The sequence below is a fragment of the Loxodonta africana genome, chromosome X (assembly GCF_030014295.1).
Source record: "Loxodonta africana isolate mLoxAfr1 chromosome X, mLoxAfr1.hap2, whole genome shotgun sequence".
Classification (NCBI taxonomy): Eukaryota; Metazoa; Chordata; class Mammalia; order Proboscidea; family Elephantidae; genus Loxodonta; species Loxodonta africana.
The window spans coordinates 69,795,274-69,820,859 of record NC_087369.1 but is presented as its reverse complement, the minus strand read 5'-3'; the positions used below and the strand labels follow the sequence as shown (position 1 = coordinate 69,820,859).

At 39.6% G+C, this 25,586-nt stretch overlaps 1 protein-coding gene across 6 annotated transcripts in view; it reads left to right on the top strand.

The window, feature by feature from the left end:
• HEPH (hephaestin) overlaps window positions 1-25,586 on the top strand; it is a 218,329-nt gene that overhangs the window by 66,559 nt on the left and 126,184 nt on the right. For 3 of the 6 annotated variants that reach the window (XM_064278366.1, XM_064278368.1, XM_003412748.3), the window contains exon 11: window positions 7,679-7,891. The exons of the other annotated variants lie outside the window; for them this stretch is intronic. In XM_064278366.1, coding sequence (XP_064134436.1) covers window positions 7,679-7,891 — 213 coding nt within the window. The remainder of the gene's footprint in view (window positions 1-7,678; window positions 7,892-25,586) is intronic. 6 annotated transcript variants of the gene reach the window in all.

Sequence of the window (25,586 nt, the reverse complement as noted above, 5' to 3'; positions counted from 1 at the left end):
TTTGACACAGGCCCCAAAACAGTTAAAAGGGGAAAAGACAGTCTTTTTAACAAATGGTGCTGGCATTACTGGATATCTACCTGCAAAAAAATGAAACAAGACACATAACTCACTGCATGCACAAAAACTAACTCAAAATGGATCAAAGACCTAAATATAAAATCTAAAACGATAAAGATCATGGAAGAAAAAATGGGGACAACGTTAGGAGCCCTAATACATGGCATAAAGAGTATACAAAACATTATAAAGAATGCAGAAGAAAAACTAGATAACTGGGATCTCCTAAAAATCAAACACCTATGCTCACCCACAGACTTCACCAAAAGAGTAAAAAGATTACCTACAGACAGTGAAAAAGTTTTTAGCTATGACATTTCCAATCAGCACCCAATCTCTAAAATCTACATGATACTGCAAAAATTCAACTACATAAAGACAAATAACCCAATTAAAAAATGGTCAAAAGGTATGAACAGACACTTCACTAAAGAAGACATTCAGGTAGCTAACAGATACATGACGAAATGTTCACGATCATTAACCATTAGAGAAATGCAGATCAAAATTACAATGAGATTCCATCTCACTCCAACAAGGATGGCATTAATCCAAAAAACACAAAATAATAAATGTTGGAGAGGCTGTGGAGAGATTGGAACACTTATACACTGCTGGTGGAAATGTCAAATGGTACAACCACTTTGGAAAGTGATTTGAAGCTTCCTTAAAAACCTAGAAATAGAACTACCATATGACCCAGCAATCCCACTCCTCGGAATATATCCTAGAGAAATAAGAGCCTTTACATGAACAGATATATGGACACCCATGTTTATTGCAGCACTGTTTACAATAGCAAAAAGATAGAAGCAACCAAGGTGCCCATCAATGGATGAAGGGATAAATAAATTATGGTATATTCACACAATGGAATGCTACCCATCAGTAAAGAACAGAGGTGAATCTGTGAAACATTTCATTTCATAACATGGAGGAACATGGAAGGCATAATGCTGAGTGAAATTAGTCAGTTGCAAAAGGACAAATATTGTATAAGACCACTATTATAAGATCTTGAGAAATAATTTAAACTGAGAAGAAAACATTATTTCTGTGGTTCCGAGAGGGGGAAGGGAGGGAGGGTGGAGAGTGGTATTCATTAATTAGATAGTAGATAAGAACTACTTTAGGTGAAAGGAAAGACAACTCACAATACAGGGGAGGTCAGCGCAACTGGACTAAACCAAAAGCAAAGAAGTTCCCTGAATAAACTGAATGCTTCAAAGACCGGCATAGCCGGGGTAGGGGTTTGGGGACCATTGTTTCAGGGGACATCTAAGTCAATTGGCAAAATAAAATCTATTAAGAAAACATTCTGCATCCCACATTGAAGAGTGGCGTCTGGGGTCTTAAACGCTAGCAAGCAGCCATCTAAGATACATCAATTGGTCTCAACCCACCTGGATCAAAGGAGAATGAAGAACACCAAGGACACAAGGTAATTACGAGACCAAAAGACAGAAAGGGCCACATGAACCAGAGACTACATCATCCTGAGATCAGAATCAACAGATGGTGCCTGGCTACAACCAATGACTGCCGTGACAGGGAACACAACAGAGAACCCCTGAGGGAGCAGGAAAGCAGTGGGATGCAGACCCCAAATTCTCATAAAAAGACCAGACTTAATGGTCTGACTGAGACTGGAAGGACCCCAGTGGTAATGGCTCCCAGACCTTCTGTTGGCCCAGGACAGAAACCATTCCCAAAGCCAACTCTTCAGACAGGGATTGGACTGGACAGTGGGTTGGAGAGGGATGCTGGGGAGGAGTGAGCTTCTTGGATCAGGTGGACACTTGAGACTATGTTGGCATCTCCTGTCTGGAGGGGAGATGAGAGGGTAGAGGGGGTTAGAAGCTGGCAAAGTGGACTCAAAAAGAGAGAGTGGAGGGAGAGATCAGACTGTCTCAATAGGGGGAGAGTAATTGGGAGTATGTAGCAAGGTTTATATAAGTTTTTGTGGGAGAGACTGACTTGATTTATAAACTTTCACTTAAACACAATAAAAGTTATAAAAAAGAAAAAGTTCAGAATAGAGCTTGCACCAGTACTGCTCAAAATATTTCAGAGCATAGAAAAGGAAAGGATACTTCCAAATTCATTCTGTGAAGCAAGCATAACCCTGATAAAAAAAAAATCAGGTCAAAGACACCAAAAAAAAAAAAAAGAAAGAAAGAAAATTACAGACTGGTATATCTCATGAATATAGATGCAAATATTCTCAACAAAATTCTAGCCAGTGGAATTCATTATCATATCCAAAAAATAATAGACACCATGACCAAGTGGGATTCATACCAGGTATGCAAGGATGGTTCAACATTAGAAAATCAATCAACGTAATCCACCACATAAATAAAAGAATCACATGATCATCTCAATCTACTCAGAAAAGGTAATTGAAAAGTCCAACACCCATTCCTGATAAAAACTCTCCATAAAATAGGCATAGAAGGAAAATTTCCCAGCATAATAAAGTGCATCGATACAAAACCAATGGAAACCCTGGTGGCATAGTGGTTAAGTGCTATGGCTGCTAACCAAAGATTCAGCAGTTCAAATCTACCAGGTGCTCTTTTGAAACTCTGTGGGGCAGTTCTACTCTGTACTATAGGGTTGCTATGAGTCGGAATTGACTCGATGGCTCTGGGTTTGGTTGTGGTATACAAAACCAATAGCCAGCATCATTCTTAATGGAGAGAGACTGAAAACATTCCCCTTGAGAACAGGAACAAGAAAAGGATGCCCTTTTCACCACTCCTATTTAATATTGTGCTGGAAGTCCTAGCTAGAGCAGTAAGGCAAGAAAAAGAAATAAGGGGCATCCAAGTTGGTAAGGAAGAAGTAAAATTGTCCCTGTTTGGGGATGATATGATACTATATATAGAAACCCTAAAAGACTTCAAGATAAAACTACTACAACTAACAAAGATTCAGCAGAGTAGCAGGATATAAGATAAACATCTAAAAATCACTTGGATTCCTATATACCAATAAAGAGAAAGATGAAAAGGAAATCAGGAAAACAATATCTCTTATAATAGCCTATAAAATAATAAAATACTTAGGAATAAATCTAACCAGGGATGTAAAATATGTATACAAAGAAAACTACACGACACTACTGCAAGAAACCAAAAGAGATCTACATAAATGGAAAAACATACCGAGCTCATGAATAAAAAAAAAATAGGCAGACTTAATATTGTGAAAATGTTAATTCTACCAAAAGCGATTTACAAATACAATGCAAACCCGATCCAAATACCAACAGCATTCTTTAAAGAGATGAAAAAACTAGCCCTTAACTTTATTTGGAAAGGGAAGAGATCCTGGATAAGTGAAGCACTACTGGAGAAGAAGAAAGTAGAAGAACTCTCACTATCTGACCTCAGAACCTACTATACAGCTATGGTTCTCAAAACACCCTGGTACTGGTACAAGGACAGATACATTGACCAGTGGGACAGAATTGAGAACCCAAATGTAAATCCATCCACCTACAGTCACCTGATCTTTGACAAGGGCCCAAAGCCCATCAGTTAAGAAAAAGACAGCCTTCTTAAAAAATGATGCTGGCAAAACTGGATGTCCATCTGCAAATAAATGAAACAGGTCCCATACCTCATATCATACACAAAAACTGATTCAAATGGGGATCAAAGACCTAAATATAAAACCAAAAACTATAAAGGCCATAGAAGAAAAAATAGGGCCAAAGCTAGAGGCCCTAATACACAGCATTAACAGGACACAAACCATAACTAACAACACACAAATTCCAGAAAATAAGCTAGGTAACTGGGATCTTCTAAAAATTAAACAATTATGCTCATCAAAAGAATTCACCAAAAGGATAAAAAGAGAACCTAGAAACAGGGAAAAAATAATTTTGGCTATGACAAATCCGACAAAGATCTAGTCTCTAAAATCTACAGGAAAATCCAACACCTCTACAACAAAAAAGACAAATAATCCAATTAAAAAATGGGCAAAGGAAATGAACAGGCACCTCACCAAAGAAGACATACAAGCGGCTAACAGACACATGTGGATATACTCGCAATCACTATCCATTAGAAAAATGCAAATCAAAGACATTACTGGCACGAATCCAAAAAACAGAAAATAACAAACGTTGGAGAGGCTGCAGGAAATTTTACGTATTGCTGGTGGGAATGCAAAATGGTACAACCATTTTGGAAAATGAAATGGTGCTTCCTTAGAAAGCTAGAAATAGAAATACCATATGATTCAGCAACTCCACTCCTAGGAATATATCCTAGAGAAATAAGAGTCGTCACACGAATAAACATATGCACACTCATGTTTGTTGCAGCATTGCTCACAATAGCAAAAAGATGGAAACCATCTAGACGCTCAACAACAGGTGAATGGATAAAAAAACTATGGTACATACACACAGTGAAATACTATGCAAGGATAAAGAACAATGATGAATCTGTGAAGCATCTCACAACATAGATGAATCTAGAGGGCATTATGCTGAGTGAAATAAGTCAACCACAAAAGGACAAATATTGTATGAGACCACTACTATGAAAACTCATGAAAAGCTTTACACACAAAAAGAAACAATCTTTGGTGGTTATGAGGGAGGGGAGCGGTGGGTATGGAAAAACACTAAGTGGGCAATAGATAAGTGTTAACTTTGGTGAAGAGTAAGACAGTACACAGTATTGGGGAAGCCAGTACAGACTGTCCAAGGCAAGGTAATGGAAGCTGCATAGACAAATCCAAATTGCCTAAGGGACCAAATTATTGGACTGAGGGCTGTGGGGATCGTGGTCTTGGGGAACATATAGCTCAACTGGCATAACATAGTTTATAAAGAAAATATTCTACTTTGGTGAGCAATATCTGGGGTCTTAAAAGCTTGTGCGTGGCCATCTAAGATACTCCACTGTTCTCACCTCCTCTGGAGCAAGAAAGGATGAAGAAAATCAAAGACACGAAGGAAAGATTAATCCAAATTCCTGATGGAGCTCAAGTACTACAGCCTCCACCAGACTGAGTCCAGTACAACTAGATGGTTCCCTGCTACCACCACGTACTGCTCTGACAGGGATCCCAACAGAGGGTCCCAGACAGAGCTGGAGAAAATTGTAGAACAAAATTCTAACACAAAAATAAATAAATAATAAAGGCCATACTTACTGGTCAGACGGAGACTGGAGAAATTCCTGGCTTATGGCCTCTAGACACCATTTTGCCTCAGTAATGAAGTGTCTCCTGAGGTCCACCCTTCAGACAAAGATTGGACAGTCTCATAAAACAAAATGAGACTAAAGGGGCACACCAGCCCATGGGCAAGGACTAGAAGGCAGAAGGGGACAGGAAAGCTGGTAATAGGGAACCCAAGATTGAGAAGGAGAGAGTGTTGACATGTTGTGGGGTTGATAACCAATGTCACAAAACAATAAGTGTACTAATTATTTAATGAGAAGCTGGTTTGTTCTGTAAACCTTTATCTAAAATACAATAATGAGTGGAAAAAGGGATTAGGTTTAGGACCTATCCTACAATGATACGACCCATTAACATAACAAAAGAAAACTCCCTGTTTCCAAACAGAGTCATGTTTATAGGTACAGGGGTTCAGAGTTCAATATAACTTTTTGAGGGACACAGTTCAATACTTAACCCTGGGATACCACCTAGTCGAATCTCGAACATCCTGAATCAGTCCTCTAAGCGTCTCATCATTCCACTCCTATTTTCTGTTTCTTGATTTTGTTTTTTCTGGGGGCTTACATTTCAGAAATTTCCTCAACTTTATTATTTTGTGTGTGTCTTTGTATTTTTTTTAATTCAGAAATGACATTATTTACATTTCTAGGATTTTTTTCCTTTATTTTGATCAAATTATTCCTTTTAATAGCACCCTGTTATTGTTAAGTGTATATAATGTGCTCTCAAATCTCCCTGATAATTTTTCAATCTGAAAAATAAAGTTTTCTAAATTAAAAAAAAAGAAAAGAAAAAGGATTCCTGGAGGAAAAAAAGTGCTTGAGCTGGGGCTTGAACACTGAATAGATTTGTAATCAGGACATTATGGGCAGGGAAAGCAGAATCGGGGTATTGGTAATATTCCCATAGGCAGTCCAGGGGATTATCAGACAGGATGTCTCATTATGGATAGTTCCAGCGATTGTGGGGGTCAACTCTAAACAGGCTTACCTGTATTTTTCAGAGGAGGGTAAGAGGGTGGGAGGAGTGGAAGAACAAGTGCATTGCCTTTTGGCGCTATCTCTTGGTTCCCATCACCAATCATTTCCATTAGCTGGAAAAAGTAAGACAGTCCTGTGGGCCAAGTTCATTTCAGTTTGAATTTACTGAGCACCTAACTGGTACCTGGCAATGTACCAGGCACTCAGGCTGTCACATATATAAAAGAAAAAAATTAAATGATGTACTTCCTGCTAGGTCAATCCAGTGCAGGAGATAGATAAATCATTGTAGTCTGTGTGGTAAGTGCTACTGCAGAATTTTGTGATGCAAAATTGCTGTGGGAAAGAGATAGAGAGATATCTCTGCTTCGCAGGGTGGTGACCTTTGTGCCAGAACATGATGGACGAATTACAGGTTACCATAGAGAGAGACCATAAAGGAAGATTACTCCATGTAGAAGGAATAGCATGTGAAAAGTCAGCGTATGTTTTATAAGCACCTATCATGTTTAAGGCCTTGGGGATGCAGAGAACATAGAGTTCATATGATAATGGGGTGTGTATGTGAGGGAGAGGGAGACAGAGTGTAGGCAGGAGTACCAGGGAGGAAGCTACTGCAGAAGTCCAGGCCAGAGAGGATGAGGGCAAGAACCAGGGCAGTGGCAGTGATGATGAAGAGGAGACAGGTAGAGAGTTGAAGGTGGAACCCTGGGGAACCCCAACACTTATGCAGGGCATGGAGAATGAGAGCAAGATGGATAATGAACTATTAGAGAGGTTGGAAGAGAACCAGGAGAGTGTGATGCCACAGAAGCCAAGGAAGAGGAAATAGGTTGGTGCTTTTGGCAGTGGGTAGGAGGGGAAGGAAGATGGCGTTGTGGCAGTGGAAAGTGGTTCAGTGTTGCCAAGACATGAGGCATGGTGAAGGAGTGGCAGGAGATGAGGCCAGAAAGACCAGTTTGGCCCTCATGCCAAAGAGCCTTGAAACCAGACTAAGGAGTCAGGATTTCATTCCGTAGATGGTGGGGAACCCTTGAACGGCTTCAAAAATAAGCTAAATAAGTGATCCGATCTCTGAGTTTTTTTTTTAAGAAAGTTTAGCCTTAGGCAGTGTGAGGATCCTGTGGGGGGATTGCACTGGAGGCAGGAGCTTACACTGGAGCAGAGTGGAGTGGCAGTTGGGCTGTGGAGAGTTGAGGCAGGTCTGGATGTGTGGAGTGGCCACAAGGGATACTGAGGGAGAGACAGAAATATCTACTAGCTGTCATAAGTATAACCAAAGTGGTTTAGGGAAGAAGGCAGAGGGGCTGAGGATGACTTGGCAGTTTCCAGTTGTAGGAAATCATAGTACAGAACTGATGCCATGTTACTGGCTGGTGCTTGAGTCTCATCTTCCAATTTTGCTTTGTTTTCTTGTTTTCCAGCCATTAATGGGTTTCTGTTCTCTAACCTGCCCAGGCTGGACATGTGCAAGGGTGACATGGTGGCCTGGCACCTGCTCGGCCTGGGCACCGAGACTGATGTGCATGGGGTCATGTTCCAAGGCAACACCGTGCAGCTTCAGGGCATGAGGAAGGATGCAGCCATGCTGTTTCCTCACACCTCTCTCACGGCCATCATGCAACCCGACAACCCTGGTAAGTGCTTTAGCATCTGATCCTAGGCTCAGAGACTTTGTTGGGCTTGAGGTGTAGGGAATTGGTGAAGAGAAAAGAAGAGGCATGTTGAGTGTCTTGGGAAAGTTTTCAAATTCTTTTGTCTCCTTCCTCCTCAACGCGCTCTCCATGTTCTGATTCTTTAGATGATCTTCCCAGCTGCAAGTAGAATAGAATGAATAAAAGACTGAGGCAACTCCTTTCTGGAACAACAGGAGAGAAGCCTGGATGCTGCCGAAACTTCAGGCAGTTCTTATATAGACAGACAGTGGACTTGGCTAAGTAGCCCCTTGGCCACATAAAGATTATAATTACACAAACAGTCCTTGCATTAGAAGGGAGGTTGATGAGAAGTACCTTTCAATTCTGAAATTCTGTGATGATTTCTGCAAACTCTTCCACTTCTGAGGGGAGGGGGAACTGTAACATGTTCAGCCCAGGAATCTGAGCACACAAGCTTGCTCATTAACTTGTTCTGTAATTTTGATCTAATCACTACTCTGCTCTGTGGCTTGCTTTCCTTCCTTTGCCCTCACCCCTGCCCTTTTTGTAAAGAAGAGAGTTGACAAGAAGATTTAACTAGAATGTTTCTTCAGATTCCATCTATGTCTGGCATTTCCTAATGCAGCAGTATTTTTTCTTTGTAGTCCTTAGGTGTGTTCTGTTTCTAGCCAGTAAGTGGTAATAACAATTGTAAGAAAAATATGGCCATTCCAGGCAGGTCCCACCGAACTTCTTTTATTTTAGCTCTGTAAGTTCCATTCATATCTGGGAGAAAAAAAAATCCCTAAACAAAACAAGTCTTCTCCTTGACAATTTAATAATTCCAGCCTAGCACTGGATTTGACAAATACTTAGCATTAAGCTGGTTTCCCCAGATTTCCTGGGTCTTTATTTCTGTCCATCTACTTGGGCTACTTTCTTTGTGTGTGTATGTGTGTGTATATTAATTGTTTAATGAGAAACTTGTTTGCTCTGTATACCTTCATCTAAAATACAATTTAAAAAAGAAAAAGAAATACTAAGGAATTTGAATTATTCATTCCTCTTTCTGCAATATTTGTAATAATTTTACTAAAATCCACATGAATATGCCTTGTTCTAAGCCATTCACCATCCCAATAAATCTTCTTCCTTCTAAACGGGGGCATCTAAAACTAAGGGAAAATAACCAGCACACTGTGGAACTAGAGGAAAGATTAAAGGAAAACCATTCCAAAATTACCAATTTAGGAAGGCAGTATGTTTGCAAGAAGGAGAGAAACCCACAAAAGGAGTTCACCCTTTGTTTTGGGTTATTTAAAGATAAAATGGTGAATGAAAAACAAAACTGTCTTGTGCCATGTCGCAATGCCTACATCCAACCATTTAAAGTTTATCAGCCCCATAATGGCTCAGCAAGTCCCTGCATGATACAAACACCACGACGTCTACCATGTCAGAATCCAAAATCTTTCCGATGCAGTTATTTCGGGGACTAAGAGAAGTTCGTTTTTGTAACTAATCTTCCGTAGTGTCTCAGGAGGTTTGTGTTCAGCTCCCCCTGCAGTCCAAAGCGCGGTGTCGCTCACAGCACAAAAGTACTCAGCAAAGTCCTTTAATGAGCAGAGTGTTTCCTCAGGTTGAAGGAAGATTCACTTTTCCTAAATTCGGCCTCAAAACCTTTGATGCCTTTACCCAGGGGGTCACCTGTACCCTACTTAAGGAAAAGCTGGAGGCCTTGGCTGGGGTATTGAGTGTACCAGAAGAGATTAGGAGTTTCCCAATAGGAGTAATTGCATCTCAACTCCAGTGAGGCTCCTTCAGAGACAGAGACAGGACCATCAGGCTGGGTCACTGACTGGGCTCTGACGTCTCTCAGGGCAAAGATCGTTCCCAACATTGGGATGAGCAACAGGAAGATGGCTGAGCAGTGGAGACACGGCAGGCTCTTTTCTGAAGATCTCTCCTGAGCAGGCAGTAAAGTGGCTGCAGAATCTAAGCTCTTAACAATAGGAGCTGTCAGGAAGGTTAAGCTGGACAGGTTCTTAGATAAAAATACAAAAACTGTTGAGGTGAGCCTGGATGCTTTGTGGCCTCTGATTCTTGCCCCTTGTCTCCTTTAGCGAAGAATTCGATGAAGAGTTCTTCAGCCAGCTGCAGGGAGGGAGGAGGGGCTAAGCCAGTGATGCTTATCTTCAACAGAAGCAAAATCTCTAGTTTGTGCGGCATCGCCCTCTAGAGGCCAGGCACAGAATCAAGGGTGCAAAGTCCCCACAGACAGCTCATTAATGTTTTCCTTCGATTTCCTAAGGTATTATATTAAAACTTCCACATAATATGTTTCTTCCTTCCAAAAACTATGATGGTGTTTTCTTCTCTTGGCTTTGCCCTTATGACAAGCACTAGATGCAGGGCAGGGCAGCACTGAGACAGGAGACTAAGATTCCGAAAAAAAAAAAATCTTTCTCACTCTGTGTGCTGGATTAGTTCCCTGAGAGATTGATAACAGGATATCTGCTTAAATCTCATATTAAAACAGTATGTAACATGCCCAGCTAAATGTTGAAACAAATGTTTAAAATCCTTACTAGGTCTGTAATTTAGTCTTGTCATATTCCTCTTCTCAAATAAGAAGTGGAAACGCTATTTTCCTTTAAAAGGGGGAACATTTTTAGCCATTAGAATATCTAAAGATAAAATTCAAGCACTTTATCCCCATCCAAAACCAAATACACATTTCCATTGCATTCAGGGCCTATTAAGTTTTATTGGAAATGTAAAATCATTAAAATGACCCACTGGCATGAAGTTTGATGAATCCACATACGTAAGTTCAGCACCTGTTATAGACCTGTATATTAGACACTGGTGAATAATAAGGAATGCACAGTGCAGGAAGCTTGCCTTCAAGGAGTTAAAACAAAACAAAAATATTTGTTGTTGTTCTTAGGTGCCATACAGTCAGTTCTGACTCAAAGAGACCCTGTGTACAACAGAATGAGACACTGCCCAGTCCTGTGCCATACTCACAGTTGTTGCTAGGTTTGAGCCCATTGTTGTAGTCACTGTGTCAATCCATCTCATTGAGGGTCTTCCTATTTTTCTTTTTTAAATTAATTTTTATTGTGCTTTAAGTGAAGGTTTACAAATCAAGTCAGTCACTCGTACAAAAATTTATACACACCTTGCTATATACTTCTAATTGCTCTCCCCCCAATAAGACAGCACACTCTTTCCCTCCACTCTCCATTTTTGAGTCCATTTGGTCAGCTTCTGGTCCCCTCTGCCCTCTCATCTCCACTCTAGACAGGAGATGCCAACATAGTCTTATGTGTCTACTTGATCCATGAAGCTCATTCTTCACCAGTATCATTTTCTATCCCATAGTCCAGCCCAATCCGTGTTTGAAGAGTTGGCTATGGGAACGGTTCCTGTCTTGGGCTAACAGAAGGTCTGGGGACCATGACCTCCGGGGTCCTTCTAGTCTTAGTCAGACTGTTAAGTCTGGTCTTTTTATGGGAATTTGGGATCTGCATCCCACTGCTCTCCTGCTCCCTCAGGGGTTCTCTGTTGTGTTCCCTGTCAGGGCAGTCATCAGTTGCAGCCAGGCACCATCTAGTTCTTCTGGCCTCACGCTGATGGAGTCTCTGGTTTATGTGGTCCTTTCTGTCTCTTGGGCTCATAATTACCTTGTGTCTTTGGTGTTCTTCATGCTCCTTTGCTCCAGGTGGGTTGAGACCAATCGGTGCATCTTAGATGGCCGATTGCTAGCATTTAAGACCCCAGAAGCCACTCTCCAAAGTAGAATGCAGAATGTTTTCGTAATAGATTTTATTATGGCAATTGACTTAGATGTCCTTGTGCTACTTTCTTGGCCAGGAAGGGTCATGAGCAAATTGGAGATATCAGTTAGTGGAGCTGAAAGGAATGCGAGGAACAAGTGCTTGCAGTGGAGAGGGCATGCGGAACTTCTGAATAAGAAAGGCCTTATTCTCTGGCCTTGGCCTCAAAGCCAAACCCAGGTTTTATCTTCTTCCTACATAAGGAACTAGGCTCCCCAGCCAGGTACCTATGCCTCCCTATGGCTCATTCTTACTTTGGATGAATGAAATTATTGTTTGTGTCACATTGAGGCCCAAGGAAGGTGCTTGTAGTTGGCTTAAAACATTCTGATGGGTGGTGTGGGGAGAGAGAGGGAGAATGTATTTCTAAGAGTAAAAGCTTGGAAGGTTACTCTTGGTTAATTATTCCTGAGGGTTTTTTTTTTTTTGCTAGCTAAATCACAAACCTTTTTTATGTTTTTATTTTACAAGCCTTTTAAACTCTTTTCCTGAAGTGATTCCGTCGTAGAAGTTTGCAACTGAAGAACATTTTTGAGATATTCTTGGTTCTCTTAGTTTACTGATGGGGACAAGGTATAGAGATCTGGAGGGAAAAAATAACTTGCTCAGGCTGGAAATGTTGGCACTATTATTTCCTCTTCTCCCTCTTGCCCCTTCTCCATTAACTCCTATTGATTCTTACTCCTAGATAATCTCTCATAACCATTCTGCCCCTGGGGGCTTGCTCTCTGACTACTGATGAGAGAGACCATTGTGCTTCTCCAGAGACCTGGGCAAAGGCATCAAGTTAATGGAAGAGCCAGGACCAGAATCTGGCTTTGGAACTCTAGAGAGAATGGTAGCAATGGGGAACATTAAATATGCCTACGTACTTGAGGACTTTTGCCAATAGTTTAAAAACATCAGCTTGGAGATGCAACGTGTTATGTACTGAATGCTTACAATTAGGTAAAGATAAATAAAAAACTAAGTGAACAAAGAGAGAAAGAAAACAAAAGCCCAGAAAGAAATGCAGCAAAATGCTGAGTGTTTGAGTCATTGTGGGGCTATTGGTGATTTTTTAAAAATCATCTTTTCTCTTTATTCTACATTTTAACGACATTCAACAGAAAACAAAGTACTGTGTTTAAAAATACACCCTGCACAATATGCCTCAGCCCTTCACAATAGAACTACTACTATTAGAGCTTTAATAGCTAAGTAGAGTAGCAGATAAAAAAGTTAGAGCTTATGTTATTTCCCAATAAATTCATGTGAAACTTCTCAGCAGCAAAGAGGTGCATATTCATTACTGCCTTGGTTCCTCACTAGAGTTTCTTTCCTCTCTCACCATTGGAACTCTTCATTTGTTTTTCCCTTTTTCTCACCCTTTCCTGCCCTTTTTTTTTCTCACTCCTTTTCCCTCTCTTCTGTCATCTTTTCCCTTCCCTGTCTGCTTATTTTTTCTTTGTTTTCGTCTTTTCTCCTTTCTTATATCTCTCTTTCTTCTTTTCCTACCTTCTTTTATTCCTTCATTCATTCCTTCTTTTTCTTCCATCCCTTATTTTCTCCAATCTTCACTCTTATTTTTTTACATTCTTTCTTTTGTCTCTCTTGTTCTTTGTCTTTTCTTCTTTCCTTCTTTTTCACTTTCTCCTTTTTTACTTTTCCCTCCCTTCTTCCTTATTTTTTCTTCCCTTTTCTCCATATCTCCCTTCTTTCTTTTCTACCTTTTTTGCTTCTTCTTCTCCCCTTTTTGCTTCTCTTCTATTTCACTCCCTTCTTTCTATCTTATGTTCTTTTTCCCTTTTATTTTTAATTTTCTCCTTTTTTATTTTCTTTTCATTTTTCTTTCACTCTATATTCCTTCCTCTCTTCTTGTCTTTCTTTTTTATTCCTTTTCTCTGTTTTTTTCCTTTATCTCTTCTTTTTCTATTACATTTTTCCAAAACACTCTAAACATCTGTTTTCTTCTTGTTGATCTAGGTTTGAGGGATATGAAGATGAATGAGGTAGCTCACAGTGAGAAAGGGAGACAGGCATATCAACAATAATCACAAGGTTATGATGATGCTATGTACCAAGAGCTGTGATAACGGAGAGGAAACAATGAAAAATTCTGCCTGACTGTTGGAGTGAAGCTCCCTAGGAAAGCAGAGATTAAAATTGAGCTCTTAAGAAAGAGTAAGCTTTCACCAGGCAAAGAAAGGGAATGGGTGGTGAAGAATGGCATTATAAACAGTGGGAACCATATGGATAGTGGCATGGAAACAGCACCTATCTGGAAAAAGTTGAATAGCTGATTTGATCCAATGGTTCTCCACTCAAGGTAGTATAATAAAGAGCATCTGGAAATGTGTGGAGGCAGTTTCTGTTATCACAATGACTGTAGTGGGAAGGAGGTACTACTAGCACTTAGAGAGTGGGAGTCAGAAATGCTAAAACTTTTTCCAATGTGTACGATGGCCTTACACAATGAAGAAATGCTCACCCAAAATGCTAAAACACCCCTGTTTAGAAACACCAAGAGTGTAGAGTTGAAGGAGAATATAAATGGCTAAAACCCTGGTTAGAAAGAGAGGCAGAGGCCAAATTATGAAAGGTCTTGGTAAGGAGTTAGGACATCTAGGTTATGGAAATCTATCAAAGATTTTGCTTCTTTTATTAAGATGATGAGTGGCAGGATTTGATTAAGATTTTTGTAAGTTTACTATGGATTAGTATAAAAATAGCTCTGAGTCAGGAGGCACCAGAGTCAGGGAAACACAGCAGGAGGCTCTTGCAAGAGACTATGAGTGCCTGCCAGTGGGTGCAGGCTGTGGGGCTGGAGAAGGGGAGAGGAGTTAAAGAATATTTTAGAGGAAAATGACACAAATTTGATGTGTGTTTGAGCAAGAAGAAAGGATGGCTGAGATTTCCAGCTTGTGTAATATGTGGATAGTGATGTCATTAACCAAATGAGCAAATACAGAAGCAGGGACAGGGTGATATGGTTGCAGTTGAAAGTGTTCATTTGGGGACATGTAACATTTTAAGTTACTGGTAAAACCCAGGTGGAGATTTCATAGTAGGTGGTTTTACATAGAAATCTAGAGCCAGAAAGAGAAGCCCAGGTACAGAGATAAATCTGGGCGTTTTCATAGTTAAAATACATAAACATACAGAGTGATAGGAAAGAAATCCTAAGGGAGAAATCAACACTTAAGTAGGTAGAAGAAGATAAGTTAGAATAAAGGGACTGCAAAGAACTGGTTAAAAAAATGTAGGAGGATATTTGGAAGAGAGAGAAATGCCATGGAAGCCAAGGTCAACAGAGTATTGAAAAGAAGGGGCTTCGACAACAAATGAAAGGTTCAGAGGATGTGGCTAGCCCCAGGTTACATGACTCAGAATTTCTTCTACCTATTCCCATCTCCTCAAGGAATCATCAGACTTTCTTCTCCACATCAACCGCTCATCCATGACTTTTGGACAGTGTATATAGTTATTTATTCACGTATACATTCACTCATATAATACAATTATTTCACACCTTCTATGTGCTAGAGAATTGAAAAACATAGGCATGATTCTTGCTCTCAGGGGAAATTCACAATAAGCACATAACGACCCATAAATAAAAGAACAAGATAATTTCATATAATTATACATGCCATGAAGGAAGTAAAATACAGTTATGTTATAAAATGTTGAGAACATTACCTCAGAGAGGCTTTCAGGAAAGCTTCTATGTCAATTTGAGGTGATGCCTAAATAATGAAGAGGAGTGAACTATACGAAGATTTCTGAGCAAAGAATTCCAGGCAGAGGGACCAATAAGTCCCAATGTCCTAAGGTAAGAATAAGCATGACTGGTTTAAGGATCAGAAAGAAGACCGATATGGTTGGAGTGTAGTGAACTAGGGGAAGCCTGATATGAAATGAGACCATAGAGGTTTACAAAGATCATATTATATAGGGCTTTGTAGACCATAGTCAGGAGCTTGGATATTATTCTGAATGTGAATGCAATGTTTAAAGCAAGTGAGCAATGTACTCTGGGTTGTATTATTAAAGAGCACTCTGGCTCCTGTGTGGAGAATGGTTGAGGAGGGCAGGGAGAGAGCAGAGTAGGCAGCTGGTAGGCTATTGCAGTTTTCCAGGTGAGATGATGATGGAGTTTGGACTAGGGAAGTGGCAGTAGAAACGGAAATAAATGAATGGATTAATATAAATTTGAAAGGAGAGCTGATAGGATTTACTGATGGATTGGTGTGGAGGATACGGGAAAGAAAAGAGTTGGGGTGCTGATAAGGAAATAAAAGAGTGGACCCCTTCTTTTGCAGAGCCTATAAAGTAGTGGAAGGGATCCATTTTAAAGAGAGAAGACCATGTGGTTTAGATGTGAAGTGCCTTAGGAAATCAAAAAATCAAACCCATTGCCTCTGAGTCAATTCCGACTCATAGCAATTCCATAGGACAGAGTAGAACTGCCCCATAGTGTTTCCAATGAGTGCCTGCTGGAAATGAAATGTCTTAGGAAGGGAGGGTCAAAAGTGAAGAGGTCATTGTGGGCTAGAATAGTCAGGGAGTGCTTTCTGGGAGAAAAGAAACATGATTTGGATCTGGGGCAGGTAATTCCAGAAAGAGGGTAACAATATGAATGAAGATTCCAAGGTAGGAGCAAGATATATGAGAAGGCAGTGAGGGACAGATTTAATTGGAGCACTGGTTGAGTTTGGGACAATAAGTGGAAAGTGGGATTGGGTTCATAGTTTGGGGCCAGGTCCCAGACGGCTTTGAAGGTTATAGTGATGGAATAGGCAGTGGGCAGCAAGGGAAAGGGATGATGAAAGTAATATCATGACCAGTATTTCTGAGACTCAGTGTCCTTGACATAGAAACCTGGAGATTGAGATTAGCTCCAGGCAGCTTTGCAACTCAAACATTCAAGATTGTTATTTCAACATTCCATTGTAAAAATCTTCTAGGGAAGGTCATTCCAAAGCTGTCTTGTATAAGCTAAAAACCAAACCAAACCCGTTGCCATCGAGTCGATTTTGACTCATAGCGACCCTATAGGACAGAGTAGAACTGCCCCATAGAGTTTCCAAGGAGCACCTCGTGGATTCAAACTGCCCTCCTTTTGGTTAGCAGCCATAGCTCTTAACCACTGCACCACCAGGGTTTCCCTTGTATAAGCAGAAGTTCCTTTTTTATATCTAATTATTTAAGCTCACCTTTTTTTTTTATTGCATAGGTTAAAACTTTCTTTGGAATAGTAATCATTACAACTTCATTTACTATGGTTAAGCATTCGGCTGCTAACCAAAATGTCGGCAGTTTGAATCCACCAGCCGCTCCTTGGAAACCCTATGGGGCAGTTTTACTCTGTCTTACAGGGTTGCTATAAGTCGGAATCAACTGGATGGCAACGTTTCTTTTTTTCTTTTTTTTTTTTTTTGTATACACTGTGCTAAGCACTGTGAACACATTATTGTGTTTAATCTTAGAACAACCCAACAAATTCAGTAAAATGATCCCCATTTTGCGAATGAGGGAACTAAAAAATACAGAGCTTTAGAAATGCCTCAAGGTTATATAGATAGTAAGTGGCAGGTAGGGTGACTAACCATCTTAGTTTGCTCAGAATTCAGGGATTTCCAGGGATATGAGGCTTTCAATGTTAAAACAAGGAAATCCTCTGGGCAAACCAGGAGGGTTTTGTCATCTTAGTGGCAGAGTCAAGTTTCAAACCTTAACAGTGTAGTTTTGGAACTGGAACTCTTAATCTCTGTGCTTATTGCTCTCAATGAATCTGTAATAATATTTAATCTAATGCATAGAAGAACCTTATCTGAGACTACCTACCCTCAGCAATATACCTAGGGAGAGGCAGGAAATCCTCCAGGCACTTCCCAGGGGAGTCCTGAGCCAAGTTTTTTTTTTTAATTTTATTGTGCTTTAGGTGAAAGTTTACAAAGCAAATTAGTTTCTCATTAAAAAATGTATACCCAAATTGTTTTGTGACATTGGTTGAAATCCCCACATTGTGTCACCTCTCACCCTTTCCCTTTCCACCCCGGGTTCCCCGTGTCATTCCTCCAGTTTTCCTGTCCTTTCCTGCCTTCTTGTCTTTGCTTTTGGGCCCATTTGGTATTCTATACCTGATTGCGCTAAGAAGTATTTTCCTCATGCATGTTGTTTGTTTTATAGGTCTGTCTAATCTTTGGCTGAAAGGTGGACTTCAGGAATGGCTTTCAGTTCTGAGTTAGCAGATTTTCTGGAGGCCATAGTCTTTTATAGTCTCAGGTGTTGATGCAGACTCTGCGAAACCTTTAAATCTGAACTTTTTTTGGAGAATTTGAATTTTGTTCTACATTTTTTTCGCTCTCTGTCTTGGGGTCTCTGCTGTGATCCCTGTTAGAGCAGTCAGTGGTGGTAGCTGGGCACCATCTAGTTCTTCTGGGCTTAGGCTGTTTGAGCCTCTGGTTCATGTGGTCCATTAGTCTTTTGGACTAATATTTTCCTTGTGTCTTTGGTTTTCTTCATTCTCCTTTGCTCCAGATGGGATGGGACCAATAGATGTATCTCAGATGGCCACTCAAAAGCTTTTAAGACCTCAGATGCTACTCACCAATGTAGAAAGTAGAACATTTTATGAACTATGATATGCCATTGACCTAGATGTCCCCTGAGACCACAGTCCCCAGCCCTCAGCCCCTGTACTTGGTCCCCTAAGGTGTTTGGATGTGTCTAGGAAGCTTCTATGACTTTGCCTTGGTCAAGTTGTGCTGACTTCCCCTATATTGTGTGTTTTTCCCTTCACCAAAGTTTACACTTGTCTATTATCTGGTTAGTCATTTACCCTACCCGCAAGTCCCATCCCTAGTAACCATCAAAGATTGTTTATTTCTGTGTGTAAACCTTTTCTTGGGTTTTTATAGTAGTGGTCTCATACAATATTTGTCCTTTGGAAATTGACTTATTACATTCAGTATAATGTCCTCCAGATTCATCTATGTTGTGAAATTTTTCCCAGATTCATCATTGTTCTTTATCGTTGTGTAGTATTCCATTGTGTGTGTGTACCATAATTTGTTTGTTCATTCATGTGTTGGTGGGCACTTAGGTTGTTTCCATTTTTTGCTATTGTAAATAATGCTGCAATGAACATGGCTGTGTTTGTATATGTCTATTCGTATGATGGCTCTTATTTCTCTAGGATATATTCCTAGTACTGGAATTGCTAAAGAAACCCTGGGAGTTTAGTGGTTAAGGCAATGGACTGCTAACCGAAAAGTCAACAATTTGATACCAACAGTGGCTCCATAGGAGAAAAATGTGGCAGTCTGTTTTTGTAGAGATTTGCAGCCTTGGAAACCCTATGGGGTCACTACGAGTAGGAATCAACTCAATGGCTGTGGGTACTGAGATTGCTGGATCATATGGTATTTCTATTTCTGGCTTTTGAAGGAGGTGCCATATAGTTTCCCATAGTCGTCGTACCATTTTACACTCCCACCAGCAGCGCATAAGAGTTCAAATCTCCCCACAACCTCTCCAACATTTGTCATTTTGTGTTTTTTTGGATTAGTTGCATTAATGTTGGGGTGAGATGGTATCTCAGTGTAGTTTTGATTTGCATTTCTCTAATGGCTAATGATGGCAAGCATTTCCTCATTAGTCTGGCAGCTACCTGAATGTCTTCTTTGTTCAAGTGTCTGTTCATATCCTTTGCCCATTTTTTAATTGGATTATTTGTCTTTTCATTGAGCTGTTGAAGTATTCTATAGATTTTTAGATATTAGACCCTTGTGGGATATGTTATAACCATTTTTTTCCCCCAGTCTGTAGGTTCTCTTTTTACTCTTTTGGTGGAGTTTTTTGATGAGCATAAGTGTTTAATGTCTAGGAGTTCCCAGTTATTTAGTTTATGTTCTAGTGTTTGTACATTGTTAATTATGGTTTATATTGTATTTATGGAAACCCTGGTAGTGTAGTGGTTAAATGCTACGGCTGCTAATCAACAGGTCGGCAGTTCAAATGTTTATGCCATGTACTAGTGTCGTCCCTATTTTTTCTTCCATGATCTTTAACATTTTAGGTTTTTTATTTAGGTCTCTGGTCCATTTTGTGAGGTATGGGCCCTATTTCTTTTTTTTTTTTTTTCAGATAGACATGCAGCTTTACCAACACGATTTGTTAAAAAGACTGCCTTTTTTTTCCTTTTTAAAGAACTTTGGGCCTTTGTCAAAAATCACCTAACCATAGGTGGATGGGCTCTCAATTCTGTTCCATTGGTCTGTCATTGTATCAGTACCATGCTGTTTTGACTACCACAGCTGTATAGTAGTTTCTGAGATTAGGTAGTATGAGGCCTCCTACTTTGTTCTTTTTCTTCAATAATGCTTTGCTTATCCCCGGCTTCTTTCTTTTCTGTATAAAGTTGGTGATTTTTCCATCTTGTTAAAGAGTGCTGTTGGTATTTGGATCAAAGTGTATTGTATTTATAGATTGCTTTGGGTAGAATTGACATTTTCAAAATGTCAAGCCTTCTTATCAATGAGCATGATATGTTTTTCCATTTGCGTAGTCTCTTTTGGTTTCTTGGAGTAGAGTTTTGTAGTTTTCTTTGGGTAGGTCTTTTATGGCCATTGTTAGATCTATTCTTAAGTGTTTTATCTTTCTATAAAAAAATAGGTATTACAAATTGTATTTTTCCTTGATTTCCTTTTCAAAGCTCTCTGTATTGGAGTATAGGGATCCTACTGATTTTTGTGTGTTGATCTTGTATCCTGCTTCTCTGCTTTAGTTCTAGTACTTTTCTTGTGGAATCTTTGGAGTTTTCAATGTATAGGAACATATCATCTGCAAATAGGGATAGTTTTATTTATTCCTTTCCAATTTGGATGCCCTTTATTTTTTTCTCTTGCCTTATGGCTCTAGCTAGGACTTCCAGCATAATGTTAAATAGGAGTGGTGATAAATGACATCCTTGTCTTGTTCTCATTTTCAGGAAGAATGCTTTCAGCTTCTCTCTGTTGAGAATAATATGGGCTGTTGGTTTTGTATACATGTTCTTTTTATGCTTTCTATAAGTATTTTATTGAGAGTTTTTATCAGGAATGGGTGTTGGAATTTATCAAATGCCTTTTCTGTGTTGCTTGAGCTGATCATGTGATCCTTTTATTTTCTTTTATTTATATGGTGGATTATGTTATTGATTTTCTAATGTTGAACCTTCCTTGCGCACCAGGTATGTATACCACTTGGTCATGGTGTATTATTATTTTTTTGATATGATGTTGAATTCTATTGGCTAGAGCTTTGTGGAGAGCTTTGCATCTATATTCATGAGAGATATTGGTCTGTAATTTTGTGTGTGTGTGTGTGTGTGTGTGTGTGTGTGTGTGTTTGCCTGGCTTTGGCATCAGGGTTATTCTGGGTTCATAGAATGAATTATGGAGTATTCTTTTCTTTGCTCTGAAATAGTTTGAGTAGTACTGGTGTGAGCTCTTTTCTGAATGTTTGATAGAATTCTCCAGTGAAATAGTTTGGACCAGGGCTTTTAGTTGTCGTTGGGAGTTTTTCTTTTTTTATTACCTTCAATCTCTTCTCTTGTTATGGATCTGTTCAGATTTTCTATCTCAGTTTGTGTTAGTTTAGGTAGGTAGTGTGTTTCTTGAAATTTGTCCATTTCTCAAATGTGTTGGAGTACAATTTTTCATAATATCCTCTTATGATCATTTTTATTTCAGTTGGATCTGTTGTAATGTCTCCCATCTCATTTCTTACTTGGGTTATTTTTTTCCTGTTCTGCCTTTCTTTTGTCAGGTTGTCAATTGTTTTTCAATTTTGTTGCTCTTTCCAAAGAACAAACCTTTTGATCTTGTTGATTCTTTCTATTGTTTTTCTGTTCTCAATTTCATTTATTTCTGGTCTACTCTTTATTACTTCCTTTCTACTGGTGGCTATGGGCTTCTTTTGCTGTTCTCTTTCTATTTGTTCAAGGTATAGGGCTAAAGTTTTGATTTTGGCCTGTTCTTTTTTGATGTGTGCATTTATTGCTGTAAGTTGACCTCTAAGCGTTTCCTTTGAGTGTCTCAAAAGTTTTGGTATGCAGTGTTTTCATTCTCATTTGATGCTAGTAAATTTTTTTTATTCCCTCTTTGATTTCCTCTATTGCCCAGTTGTTTTTAAGCAAGGCAGTATTCAGTTTCCATGTATTTGATTTTTTATCCTTAATTTTCCTGATATTGTTTACTACTCTTATGGTGTCATGATCAGAGAGAATGCTTTGTATAATTTCAGTGTTTGGGATTTTATTGAGGATTGCTTTGTGGCCTAAAATGTGGTCTGTTCTGGAGAATGATCTATGTGCATTGGAAAAGAATGTATACTTTACTGTTATTGGGTGGAATGTTCTGTATATGTCTATGAGGTCCAGTTGTTTGATTTTTGCCTTTAGATCTTTTGTATCTTTGTTGAGTTTCTTTCTAGATGTTCTGTCCTTTACTGAGAGGTGTGTGTTCCAGTCTCCCACTATTATTGTGGAATTGTCTACTTCTCTTTTCAGTGCTGTTAGAGTTTTATGTATTTTAGAGCCCTGATATTGGGTGGATAGTTGTTTATTAAGGTTATGACTTCTTGGTGGATTGTTCCTTTAATCATTATATAAAGTCCTTCCGTGTCTTTTATGGTTAATTTTGCCTTAAATTCTATTTTACCTACGGTTCGTATTGCCACTTCTGCCCTTTTTTGATTATTGTTTGCTTGATTTTTTTTCCATCATGTGATTTTTGTGTGTAAGGTGTGTCTCATGTAAACAGGATATTGATTGGTCATTTTTTAATCCATTCTGCCACTCTCTATTTAAGTTTGCATTTAAGCCATTTCTGTTCAGTGCCATTATCAATAGGTGTGAGTATATTTCTGTCATATTGTTGTGCTTTTTTTTTTTGTGGTGCTGCCATTTTCTTTGTTCCTCTTACTTTCTTGTGCTAAGTTCCTTTTGTTTATAGTTTTTGTTTCTTTTAATATTATAGATTTTTGTGTTTACTGAGTCTTTATGTTTTTCTTTTTACTTTGATGACTAGGTGTGTTAACATTCCTTCTGGTTATCTCAAAATTTACCCTTATCTTCCTAAGTTTGACCCAGTCTTTTATTAATTGATATTGCCTCGACTTCCTCTCCATTTGAAAGCTCTATACCTGCACTGCTTATTCCCTCTTTTATTGATTTGATGTTGTCATAATTTACAGACTGACATCTCTTTTTCCCTGTTTTAAGTCTTTTAGCTTTGTTTTATTATTGAGAGTTTTCCCTAGGTTCTTACCTGGTTAATGCTGTCCTGTGTCCTTGACTTGGGTAGTATTCTGATGTTGTTGGTTCTCTAACTGAAATACTCCCTTTAGTATTTCTTTTGTTTTGTTCAGTATTTAATAATTCCCTTAATTTCTGTTTATCTGAAAATGTCCTGACTTCACCATCATATTTGAAAGCGTTCTGCAAGATATGTTATTCTTGGTTGGTAGTTTTTTTTTTTTCTTTCGTGTTGTATATATATATGTCATACCATTGCCTACTTGCATGCATAGTTTCTGCTGAGTAATCGGAGCTTAGTCTTATTGTTTCCCCTTTGTATGTGACTTCATTTTTCTCAAGCTGCTCTCAGGATTCTTTCTTTGTCTTTGTTTTTGGCAAGTGTGATTATGATATGTCTTGGTGACTTTCTTTTGGAGTCTATCCTATATGGGGTTCATTGAGTTTCTTGGATGGACAGCTTTTCATCTTTCATGATATTTAGGCAGTTTTCTGCCAGCAAATCTCCTCTTTGTTTTCCATTTTCTCCCCCTTTCTGGAATTCTGATCACACACAAATTTTTGCTCTTAATTGTGTCCCACATAATTCTTAGGTTTTCTTGATTCTTTTCTCTGATTTTTCCTTAAACAAAGTGGTGACCATGGATTTGTCTTCAATCTCACTGATTCCATCTTCCATTGTTTTGAATTTGCTCCTAAAACGTTTTATTGAGTTGTTTGTTTCTGAAGTTTTGTTTTTTATCTTTTTGATTTCCAGTTGCTGTTTTTGGATGATTTTTAATTGTTTATTTATTTTCACATTTTGTTTTTGTATTATTTTCCTGAATTCTTCTATTGTTTTGTCTGTGTTTTCCTTGATTTTGGCTATGTTTTCATTGTTTGTGTGTGTGTGTTTTCATGGTTTTGAATATTTTCTTCCTTGGTTTTGTCTGTTTTCCTTGATCTCTTTCCTAATCTCTTGCCAAAAACAAAACAAAACCCATTGCTGTCTTGTTGATTCCAACTCATAGCAACCCTAGAGGACAGAGTAGAATTGCCCCATAGGGTTTCCAAGGGGCAGTTGGTGGATTTGAACTGCTGACCTTTTGATTAGCAGCTGAACACTTAACTACTGCTCCACCAGAGCTCCTAATCTCTTTCAGAGCCCTAAATACTACTGTTTTGAATTCCATATTAGATAGTTTCACTGCCTTTTCTTCTACATTAAGGTTATCTGATTCTTCATTTTGGTCACTTGTTATGGTCATCTTGTTCTGCTTTTTTATATGTGTTTTGATACTGTCTGCTGTTTCCAAGACATTGAGGTATTATCTTCTTTATTTATTGATTGTGTGTTCATCTGTTTCATCTTGCTTTTTTGTTTTGTTTTGAAATGTCAGGGTAGATGGTCCAGGCATGCTTTGCTACTTGCTGGCCCATGTGCCTGATAGCCCTCATCACCTTGTCTGTGTGTGTAGGGTAGCAGCAGGCAGGGAAAGCCTACTTTTCTGTTCACTGGTTTCACGAGACGGCTGAGGGCAGACTGGGTGGGCACTGTCAGCCTCCTGATGATGGTCAAGTGGTGTGGCAGTGTTCAAAGCCCCTTCTCAGATGGGTGGGGGTGTCATATGGGTAGTCATATGAGTTTGCTTCCCACCATTCAGCAGTTGATCAAGTGGAGAAGGGAAGAGGAGGTGCAGGTCCAGTGTACCAGCAGCCTTAGCTCTGGGGTTGCTCTAGTGTACTGGTGTAGTGCGGCCTGACAGGAAGCGAGGTAGGTGGCCTACAGGCCTTGTGGGAGGGAGAAAGAAAAGAAAAAGGGAGAAAAAAGGTATGGTGCAACAGTAGCTGGGGGGTAGGGGTGTTGCAGATCCAAGGGCTGGTGGGAGTCTGGGGGAGGTTATGTACTGGACTAGGTGGGAGGAAGAAAGAAAAGAAAGAAAAAGAAATAAACAATAAAAATAAATGGCTGTGTAGTGGGGGACAGGGGTTGAGATGGGGCAGATTCAGGGCAATGGCATGCCAGTGTGCCAATGGCACTCTATCCATGGAAGTGTGACAGGGGCTGATGGGAAAGGGAGGAGGTGGTGTACGGGGCTAGATGGGAGTGAGAACAAGAAGGAAGAGAGAGGAAAAAAAAGAAAAGAAAATGGTGATGTTGTGAGGGCCAGTGAGTGGAGGTGGGACAGATCCAGGGGACAGTGGGAAGGGAGGGGAGGTGATGTATTGAGCTAACTGGAAGGGAGAAAGACAAGAAAATAAAGAAAGATTCAAAAAAATTGGTGTGGTGGGGGCCAGTGAGTGGGAGGGGGTGAAACCAGGGCAGTAGTAGGCTGGTATGCCAGTGGATCTCTAGCCGTGACAGTGCCATGTGGGCCTGGGGGAAGGGAGGGAGGTGGAATACAGGGTTACGTGGGAGGGAGAAAGAAAAAAATTTTTTAAATCATTTTAAAAAGGCGACCTGGTGGGGGCTAGCGGTGGTGAGAACAGAATGGACCCAGGGGCCTGTGGGAAGGGAAAGGGGCTGACATATGGGGCTAGGTGTGAGTGAGGAAAGAAACACAGAAGAGAAAAAAAGAAAGAAAAATAA